This window comes from Enhydra lutris, unplaced genomic scaffold (assembly GCF_002288905.1).
Source record: "Enhydra lutris kenyoni isolate GAN:26980312 unplaced genomic scaffold, ASM228890v2 scaffoldscaffold11, whole genome shotgun sequence".
NCBI lineage: Eukaryota > Metazoa > Chordata > Mammalia > Carnivora > Mustelidae > Enhydra > Enhydra lutris.
Window position 1 is genome coordinate 23,493,087 of NW_019154095.1, and position 11,295 is coordinate 23,504,381.

At 40.1% G+C, this 11,295-nt stretch overlaps 1 protein-coding gene across 1 annotated transcript in view; it reads left to right on the top strand.

Annotated features, from left to right (window-relative positions):
- Positions 1 to 10,845: 10,845 nt before the first annotated feature.
- LOC111144599 (mitochondrial calcium uptake family member 3) overlaps positions 10,846 to 11,295 on the top strand; it is a 125,463-nt gene continuing 125,013 nt past the window's right edge. Inside the window, exon 1 of the mRNA XM_022498976.1 lies at positions 10,846 to 11,248. Coding sequence (XP_022354684.1) covers positions 10,859 to 11,248 — 390 coding nt within the window. The 5' untranslated portion in view covers positions 10,846 to 10,858. The remainder of the gene's footprint in view (positions 11,249 to 11,295) is intronic.

Below are 11,295 nucleotides of genomic sequence, written 5' to 3' on the forward strand. Positions count from 1 at the left end.
ATTAGTTCATGCAAGACTAGTAATGCATATGGTACCAGCTGTGCAGGTGGCATGGGACCAGCAAACTCCATTCGGCCCTGACGGCAGGTTAGAGAAGAGAAGGCCAATATCATTTACACTACTGAATGGTAAGAACACAGTCCCTGGTGGTACAGTGTTTGAAGCACATCACATTTACAAGTAGTCTAGTATTGTCAATCCAAAGGAAACACATTCTAGAATGTATGGTTCCTGAGGGCAGGGATCCTTGTCTATTTTGTTCACTTACATATATCAAGCACCGACAACAGTACTTGGGATATTTTTTATGCTTGATAAATCTTTGTTCGTTGATGGATATACACTTCAGGATTTTTCCAGAAACAGGAAGGACTTGCTTAGATTTTTAAATTTATTTTTCTATTTCCCCTGAGAAAGTTTCCAAGCCATAGAATGTATATTCAGTGCTGTAAAATTAAATTTTGACTGTTGGAAAACTCAGGCACACCAGGAGAAATATTCTTCATCCTGAAAAAATAACCTCTGCTCATAAGCCCATGCACCAAGAGAAAGGACAGTCTTGGCCTCAGTGGCTGAGTGGTATAGCCGGTCTCCCATGGGGTCAGCCACTAGAGGACGGTATGGGTACACACGCTGCCAGACCCTTGATAAGGCCAAGAGGAACCTTGATAGACAGGAATAAAGGGTGCCAAGTTTCACTTCAGCTTCTAGCCATACCATTGGTAAATTCCTCAGCCTAGTCTCCCTTCCAAAACTGAAAACAGAAAGCTGCACAATTATAATGAGCATGTCACTGGCAAAGATAAAAATCACGGAAAACTGTGAAGATGTCAATAACCTCAGTAGGAATAAAACGCAGCTCAGCAAATACTGCACAGCTGTCAGGATCCCGTGAACGCGTTGACGCTGAAAATATTTGGCTCCAGCTATTCTTGCAAACAAGGCTGTAAGTTTCTAGCTGGCCATGAAATTGAGAAATGAGTTTAAGGACAGGGAGCAGAGTCACGTAAATGCTAAGTGGCAAGGAACTAGATTCGGAGTAGTTGGCTGTCAGGCTAAACAAATAAAAAGAGCAGTTCTTTGAGCGTATTAACCCCCTTAAAACTCTGTGGGTCAGTGGGTTAAAGCCTCTGCCTTGGCTCAGGTCATGATCCCAGGATCCTGGGATCCAGCCGGTATCTGCATCTCTGCTCAGCAGAGAGCCTGCTTCCTCCTCTCTCTCTCTGCCTGCCTCTCTGCCTACTTGTGATCTGTCTCTGTCAAATGAATAAATAAAATCTTTAAAAAAAAAAAAAGAAAAAAGAAAGAAAAGAAAAGAAAACTTCGTGGGTCAGAATCGACAACCAAAACACATGACTGCAACAGCAAGACTCTGTGGGTCTATGAAAATAAGAGATGAACTGTTCAGACGTGGCCTTTTATGATTGATTTCAGCAAACACAGATCCACTATTATTTCCTGAAAGTTAACAATGTAAGGAACTGTAAGTATTTTTAAAGAGGCACAAAAATTGAAATGTATTTTTTAGGACAATCACTGAATCTACTAGTTTATTGACTAGGTGTTCTGAATGTTGACTAATTCATATCTTTATTCTTGATGATGCTGAAGCAAGAACCTCTATTCATGTGAAATTTTCATGGATTTTTGGTAATTTTATAAAAACAAATATTTGTCTTTCATTCAAAAGATACATTAGTTCTGTAAGTACCTACATAACAGGTTCTATCTGTGTTTGTCAAAAGACAAAAACCAGGGGTGCCTGGGTGACTCAGTGGACTAAGCCTCTGCTTTAGGCTCAGGTCATGATCTCAGGGTCCTGGGATCTAGCCCAGCATCAGGCTCTCTGCTCCGCGGGGAGCCTGCTTCCCCATCCCTCTCTGCCTGCCTCTCTGCCTACTTGTGATCTCTCTCTCTCTGTCAAATAAATAAATAAAATTTTTTTTTTAAGGCAAAAACCAATCTCTATCTTCTGCTGCTTATGGTCTAGCTGGCTGATACAAACAAGTAAAGGAAAACATTTTCGTGGTGGTGCTATGATGGGCAAATTTGAGGTACTTTGTTGAAAGCAGGTAGCAGGGTCAACTAAACTGGCCTTGGAACTGGGAAGCATTTAGAAGTTATATCCAAGCAGAGTCCTGTTAGGAAAATGCCAAAGAAAAGAGGGGTAGCAGACAGAACCTAGATCAGGAAATACATCTTGGTAAGGCATGATCCATTCAGTTTCCTCCTGACTAAAACACAGATCTCAGACTAAATTATCTCATGGTCCCATTCAATCTAACGTTTATGATTGCTGTCCAAATTTCAAGGTAAAATTTAATTAGAAAATAAAATTCAGCACCTTTGCTTTATAGACTAATTATAGACAAACTTTTTATAGACAAACTTCTCTCTTAGCATCATTTAAATTCTCCTTTTCTTAAAATCAGAACTTTAAAGAAGATATGGTAGGTTCTAATTATGAAACTCAAATACTGATTTTTTATCAAAATAAATACGTAGATAATAATACTTCTATATACATGAGATTCCAACTTCTGAAACATAATATTTCTATAGATCTATCTGCAAGTTCCCATTATTATGTAAATACTATATAACTTACAATTTTTTTTACTTTAACATAATCCACTTATAGTATATGTAAGCTGTCTTTCAGAGTATGATATTTTTTTACGAGTACCACATTTAAAGCTCAACTAAATTTCATCACAAAGCTGCATAGCGGTCAGCTACCACCTTTAAGACCTAGCTCTAGTTCCACATTTTTAACTGCCTAGTGACCTCTTCTAGCTGGATGTCATATGAGTCCTATATCAGAGAAAGATTGGAAGAAAATTTAATTTTAATCTATAGAGTTGGAAAGAAGAGCAAAGGAGCATTCATTTCTCATTTGTTTCCATTTTTAAAAGACTTAATGATGAATTACTCTATTACCCCAACTTTTAGCTTGTCCTTTTTCTTAATTTGGTTCATTTTCAGTTTGAAACATAACCTGGTTTGGATAATGATCTTGAGTTTCACATATTGCTTTCATCATTGTTTGATGTTTGTCTTTATTTAAAATTCACTTTAGGGACAAACTCTTTACAGGCACATAGATGTTTATTAAGTCAGTGTAATTATTACACTTAACCATATCCAAGAGTTCAATGATTAATTCTAGATATCAGAGAACACAGGCCTCCATTACATAGATTTTGATCAAAGCATGTGCCCTGAAACAAATACCACACACAATAAAATTCTAATCAAACATGGTTTCCTTATATAACGCTACAAGGATGGAGGAACAGGCCTACTTAATCTAGAATAATTTGTTTAAGGAGCCCCATGCACCTGCATGATGATGTTAGAGTAGTTCATTTAGTGGTTTTCTATAATGTCTTATCATCCAGTGAAAGGTTCATTTCATTTCCCTTGATGTGGTGGTCTGAGGTTTACAGGTTCCTGAACACAAGATTTGCGACAATCCTAAAAAAAACTGCAATCCTTTCCAAAGTGCAAGAGTTTTGATATGCTTCGGTTGCCAAGGAATTTATGAACACTCATATTTTCAGACTTTTCATTTTCAGATCAGTCTCCAGTGTTGGAGGCAAACTGTTTATTTTAACAGAAAAAGATATGCATAGTGACCTAAATCATTTGTTGATTACTTTGGCTTAAGAATGACTACCTTCCTGTGGACAAATATAAATTTTGAGTGTAATAAATTTAAAATTTGCTTAGATGTATTATATTACTATAAATTTGAAATAATTAATCAAATTAATTAATCAAATTAATCAAAGCTAAGGATTACTATTAGCATAGAGCAAGACCTAATGACCTGGTAAGATCAGAGCTGATTCCTAGTGAGCATTGGCTGTTAAATGCACAGCTTTCTACCCAGGGAGCCAAGACTCAGCTCAAGAGTAGTCTCTACCCACCCCACCCCCAAAAAAGAGTAGTTTCTACCCAAATAATCTGATAGTTGCCAGAGGGGCAGGGAGGTGGAAGAGACAGGTTTCCAATTATGGAATAAATAAGTCATGGGGATGGGAGGTACAGCATAGGGAATACAGTCAATGGTATCATAATAGCATTGTATGTGACAGATGGTAGCTACACTTGCGATCAGCACAACATAATGTACAGACATGTCCAATCACTTTGTTGTATGCTGAAACTAATGTAACATAGTGTGTTGACTATACTTCAATTCAACAAAATAGAAAAGGAACAATTAAAAAAAAACCAACAAATAATCTCGGTTCTGGGTAGTCAGTTGTTCCCATCCATACTGAGATGATTCTTTAACTTCAAGTCTTTGGAACAGCAAACATAATTAATTGGAAAGAGTAAGAATAATTCCATAGTAACATCTTTATATAGGTTGATTGAAACTAATAACAACCCCAAGAAGGGAAGGAAGGTTGTTAACCCCTATTGACTAAAGGATGGGTAAATTAATTCGCTGTTTGTGGCTAAAGGTGCATTTTTAATTCCGGTCTTCTTTAGGGTTTAGTCTTATGTCCTCTTCACACTGTTTCCTTCTTGTGTCAAACACTGGTCTTCAAGAATGCCCAAACTTTCTAATGGGTATGGTAATCATGAAGTATCTGCTATTAGTGTGCTGGAGCCAGCTTGGACTAGCCCAATAGAGCTGATTATTAAATTTTCAGGAATCTAGTGAGCTAACCATTATTAGATTGGAGACATTATTAAAAATTAAAATATATGAACTTATAATTGGATACATTACATTAAAATCAAAGGTAATGAGTACTAAGAACTTATCACTTCCCAATTGTTTTCCTATATGGGTTATATCTTTCTGTGTTTAATTGATATTCTATATGATGATGTGCTGCTGCGTCTTTGTCTTGTAGACATCAGCCATGGTCAGAGTATTTATACCATGGAAATCTACAAATGCCACAAATCACGACTCCCTGCTTCTTCTATGACCAGAATTGACTGTTAACTTTGACCAGCACACCATTGGTACATGCCTATGGTGCCTTCTTAAGAGAAGCTCTTTTCTGTATTTACCAGAAATAGTAGAACAGAAAAACTGGAAAATGCTCCTCCATGACTCAACCCTTTCCTTCCTAGGCACAGCTGATTGGTCCAACAGTAAGAAACTAACAAAAGTAGAAAACCCACCAAGGCTACACCAAGTCAATGTTTTCTCTTTAAAACCTAAACTAAGATTCATAGAGACTGATGGAATTAGTAGTCAGGTCATGTTCACAGCAGTATGTTAGAACAAATGTCCTTGAACTCTTACTATGTAGCTCTCTATAGCTGACTTGCTTATCATACTTCCTAAGACTCAGTACTACTCTTTCCTGGGTTGATATGATTTTATCCTAAAAATATCTTTTATTTGAGCTAATGCCATTTATTTCTATTTTTTGGAAGTTAATGTGCCTTAAAAAAAAGAACTGTATTGAATTCTGTTTCTGATTCCAATACAGACACTATGCAGAAATAGGGCAGAATATTGAAACACAAGTCCTAATTTTGTGACCCAGAGAACATTCTTTAACCTGATAGCCTCTAAGTTTCCTCATCAGAAAAAATTAAAACTGTACATTTTAGTGGTTTTTAAGCCCTAAGATTCTACAGAAATGCTTCAGGCCCAGCTGTGGGAATTTAAAGGGAGGCTTTAAGTGAACAAGGTCCAAACACCTCCTCTGTTCAGCTGGAAACAGTCTACTGTTATTTACTTTGTATTCGGGGCCTTCTTTTTTTTTTTTAATTCTTTTAAAGATTTTATTTATTTATTTGACAGAGAGTGGCAGAGAGCACAAGCAGGGAGAACAGCAGAGAGAGAGAGGGAGAAGCAGACTCCCTCTCAGCAGGGAGCCCAAAGCAGGTTTCAATCCCAGCGTCCTGGTATCATGACCTAAGCCTAAGGCAGATGCTAACCAACTGAGCCACCCAGGTGCCCCGGGGGCTTCCATATCAGATTTCTTTTGAGAGTTTCCATGAAGGACTCTCCACACTACCTCTGAAAACTTAAAAAGTTTATAAATTTTCCAGATTAATTTACCTCTAAATTCTTTTCAGTTTGCTGAATCTTTCAAGGGCAAATAGAAAATATTCACATGTGAATTACAGAAACACTGAAACATTTTCCAGTTTTTCTATTATTTACAGCCTTCTCTAATTGGAGTTGCAAGTAAACCATGGTGGTCCCGTAACACAGCTCAGCCCAATCTGATAACCTACTCTTTGCCGACATACTCATCTACCAATGTACTTTTTCCTTTGAAGTCTGGACCTGGTCTGAAAATTTTGCTCAGTACAGTGTTCTGGATAACTAGTACCAATCAACTGACACTGGCAAGAAATGCAGCTGGTTTGCTATCCCTATAAGTTTCTTCAGGTAAGTATATAAACTTACCTAATGCTACGTTTGATTTCTCTAATGATTCCCTCTTGGTGCTGATCTTTCCATCTGTTCTGAAGGCTGCCCTTCTGTTTGGTTCTCTGCCCTTAAAGCAATTTCCCATCTAACACCTGACAGTCTGGGGTTAGAGCAAGAGACAAGGGTATATACTGGTTGTACCACCAGACACCTACTGGGTCTGTACACATGGACATTTTTCAGGAGAAAGTGTTACAAGTTAAAGAAGATGAAACTGTACATCAATGTTTTAAAAAAGAAGTTCTTTTGGTCTTTTCTTAGTAAATAAGGAAAATATCTACTGAGCATCTTCTTAAAGGTTTTCAGATACTACAAGTCTTTTATTAAGATACTTCTTGGTTAAATATCTTTAAGCTATATTAAGATTCCCAAATACATAAGAAAACAATTTCCTGTCACTAAATGAGGGACAAAAACAGCAAGAATTGAACAGTGAGGCACCGTCAGCCGGACCCTGGACATCATATGAAGTCAGAAATTATATAAATCAGATTGGACAGATGTAATGGTCAAAGTGAGTTTATTACTTCTCTTGAAGTTGAAAACTTTAATGTGTACAACTGGCAGCTTGGTTGTTGTCACCAGTGAGATATGGAAAAACAAAAAGGGAAATGTCAAGTTCAACTCACTAACCTTCGGCCATGGATCATGCTGGAATTCCTCAGAGAACCAAAGAACCTGATGAAATCCTGTTGCTTTAAGGCTCTAAGTCCAGCAGGATCGTGCCAAAATATGATATGTACAAGGAAGGCTTCAAATCAACAAATCACAAAATTTGTTCCCAAATCAACCCTTCTCCATGACCACTCTCTATCTTTGATCTTTCTTTGCCAACCCCTTGCTTTTTCCATCTGGCCTTCCATTAATTGCATTTCCAGATGTGCTGCTTGGTTTATCAGCAGCTCCTTTAGTCTCTGATAAACTACTTTATTTCCTTGTCCCCTGAATTGCCTTCCCATCTTGGCCTCTTCCCCTACAACAATCAAAAATTCCTTTCTTCATTTAATAAACATTTACTGGGGTTTTACTATGTGCCTGCAGTGAGGCTAAATACATACTTTGGCTTAATGGAGCTTAGGCACAGCTTAATTTTGACTAAAGGAGAAGGGCAAGGAACAACCCATTGTCAGTCTCTTTAGGGGTGGAAGATAGTCAAAATAACAAACAGACCCTCAGTGCCTTGGGTAACTTGTTTTTCATAGCCCTGGATGCTGAAGAATTGAGTTCCAGACTCCTAGTGGCTAGCCCTATAAAGACAAAAGACCAAGAAAAAGCTATGACCCCAGAGAACACCTCTTCCCCCACCCCACTTTCACCTTCTCCTTTCAATTTGCCAAGTGTACCCAAGGGAAGATAGTGCTGAAGATGGGGACAATGTTTGTGACAATTTTCCCAAGAGAGAAGGGGCTTGCTGCAGCCTTGCTCTTTGGCTGGTAACTTCCCTCTGTCAGAATTGAGTGCACTTGCTGGTGGGGGACTTACATGTCCTGATGTAGGGCCTTAGATATAATTGCTTGGTTTTTAAATATATATATATATATATATTTGAGAGAGAAAGAACAAGTGAGAGAGAGAGCAAGAGCATGAGGTAGGGAAACAGCTGAGGGAGAAGCAGACTCCCCTGCCGAGCATGGAGTCCAAGGCAGGGCTCAATCCCAGGATCCCAGGATCATGACCCGAACAGAAAGCAGACTGCTTAGCCAACTGAGCCACCTGGTACTCTGCTCCTTTTTTTAACTAGTCAAAATTCTGGCGCTCAGATTGAGTAACATAAGGTAAGCAGAATATTTAAGTAGGAGTTTTGTTAAACAAGACATTTCTGCCTAAAAAAATGACACATAATACACTTAAATTTCACATTTTTAAAGTATTTATTTGCAATTTAAAAAGTAGTGAAAGGTTGAAATAATTAGCTCATTGTATTGAATTTTAATAGGAAAGAGAGCAATTCTAGGGCATTTGTGGGTTTTGAAAAGAGAAATGACATGTGAAAAATGCTCTCAAGTATTTGTACTTGTTTTACTGGTAAGCTTGGAGCATTTTGGTTAATTAGGATCATGGGTTTAGAAGGTGATCACCTATTCAATTTCATTATTTTGTAGGAAATTGTGACCTTCAAAGCAGTATAAGGTTATGCAACTGAGATGTAGTAAAACTAAGAGTCCAAATCTTTTGCTGCCTAGTTTATAGCTCTGAATTGATAAATATGCTTTCTAGAAACAACTTCTTTGACTTGATCTCTGCTGTTATAAATATTTTTTTAAAGATTTTATTTATATCTTTGACAGACAGAGATCACAAGTAGGCAGAGAGAGAGGGAAGCAGGCTCCCTGCTGAGCAGACAGCCCAACTTGGGGCTCGATCCCAGTACCCTGGGATCATGACCTCAGCTGAAGGCAGAGGCTTAACCCACTGAGCCACCCAGGCACCCATTACAAACATTTTAAAATGCTTCAGAGCATTTGTGTTTACTTAGACCATAATGGACATAAGTGAATTTTTTTTTTAAGGTATGGACTCTCACTGTGGAATAGGGACACTTTGTGGGTATTATTAATGTGCAGGAGAATTGACATAAAAGTTGAAGGAAATTAATTGGCCTAAATTTATATTGATCTAATATTATCTTTAATTTCCCCAAATCCCAAATTCCTAATATCATGTTTTCTTATAATTTTTTCCCTTGAGAAGTAAACCTAGAAAAATATACAGGTAACAAAGGAATCTGGTTATTTTTATGTAGCTATAATCATGGAGCATCAAATATAAGAAAGCAATATTCTTTAGGAAATTTTGCTTTTAGAGGGAAAGTACTATGGAAAGTTATAATTAGAACAACTTTTGCATACAGAGAGAGCTTTATACAGATTTCTGTGAGTACCTGACAAACCCCAGTCCAGCACCTTTCATAGCAGAACTTGATTTCTAGGCAGAGAAATGACTTGCAGGGGCTATATTAAATTTATTTAAACTAGAAAGAAAATACATATTTGAAGCCATCTCAGGTGGAGTATTTCTGCCATTTTCCTGATCTGAAATTTGATGTTATTGTGTTACCTCCTTAATTCTCCTTAGAGCTCCTCAGCTTTTAATATACAAGTAATAAAAATTCATCAGTCTGTCCAAGAATTCTGCCATTAGGCCATGTTGGAAATTTATGAGAAAATCCGGAAATTGTGTTCAGTTCAAACAATGCCAGAAGATCTGTGTTCTGTATCTAGAGAATAAATGTTTCTTTGGGAATACAGAAGTTTCCCAAATTCAAAAAAGGCAGAAATGGAAGGAATCGTAGTGACCACACAAGGAGCTAGTCTTCCTCACTCCTGTTAGTGAGGAATGGGAATAGCAAGATCTGAGCCAGAAAACCTCATTTTGTTTGCCCTTAGTCTTTATAAGAATTGCCAGAATCAACTGATTTAATTCCCTTGTGACTGTAGCTCAACAGAGACAACTGGATTATGTTTACACCCCTAGATCCAGAATATTTTAGGGGATCCTGGCACCATTCCAGAATATAGAGACCAAAGCTAGCATTACTCAGTTAATCAAACCTGGGCTCGGGGGTGGGAAGCTGGTAAGAATGTCATATATACTTTCTCATATAAGTGGCACTGACAGGGTGGCAAACAAACAGGTATAGCAATAACAAAAATAAAGATGACAGGATCATATATATATATATATATATATATATTTATACCAACAGCATCCCCACAAAAGTAAGGGGATCTTTCAAGACACTTCTGATTTGTTGAATTAAGTGACCACAAGTATGGCTTTTTTTTTTTTTTTTTGAGATATTAATTGTAGCTAAAAAAAAACCGTTAGCCCTCCCCCATTAAAAGTCCAGAAGCGGTCACTGTGTAGTCAAAACAGCCTTTGACTTAATCTGCCATCTTTTTAACTTGGGCCACTCTTTACCTCATTTTATTGTACACCTGAAGATACAATTGCAAATTTTTCATGAGCTTAGGTCAAGGGCCGTGACTTTCTTAGAGGAGCACTACCCAGTGACCCAAAACCCACCCAGCCAAGTCCAAGGGCCAAGTTAGCGGACGGACGTCTGGACACGCGCACACGCGAGGGCTCTTTTAGGTTCTGCTGACTTGGCTATGCCCTGCGGTGTTGGGTTCTCGCGCAGTCAGGTGCTGCCGGGGCAGGCGCAGTTATTTATGACTGCGGGACTGAGACAGGAGTGTCGCGCGCAGGAGTAGCCGGGATCCGCGCCTTTCCCCACGATCTCCCACCGGAGACCCCCGGTCTCCCCAGGTGAAGGCCGGCTACAGGGTACCCCAGGCCGCACGTTTGCAGCGGTCGCCCTCTGACAGCATCGAACCTCCGCACACCGACTTCTCGCGAGGTTTCGTTGCCTTTCTCCCCCCCACCCTCCGCCTTCCCTCCCGCCCCCTCCTAGCTCTGGTGCGGGCAGCTCCCGCAATGGCTGCACTGCGGAGGCTCCTGTGGCCGCCGCCTCGGCTCCCGCCTCCGCCCTGCCCTCACCATCTCTTTCCTGGGCTGTGGGGGCGGCCTGCGGGGGTAGCCTCGGGCCCGCCCGGCCGGCCCTTCTCCTGCCGGGAGGAGGAAGAGGGGGCTGTGGCTGAGGAGGCTTGGAGGCGGCGGAGGCGCTGGGGGGAGCTGAGCATCGCGGCAGCGGCCGGCGGGGGTCTGGTCGGCCTTGTGTGCTACCAGCTGTATGGGGATCCTAGGGCCGACTCCGCATGGACGCCCACCCCCGGGCGCCTCTCGGAGACCTCAGCCGCAGAGCCGGAGGACCCGCCCCGCGGCAGGGGTCTGCTTCCCATCCCGGTGGCGGCTGCCAAGGAAACGGTAGGTGCGTGAGCGCGTGCGCGCGCTGGGCCCGCAGGTGACGCCCG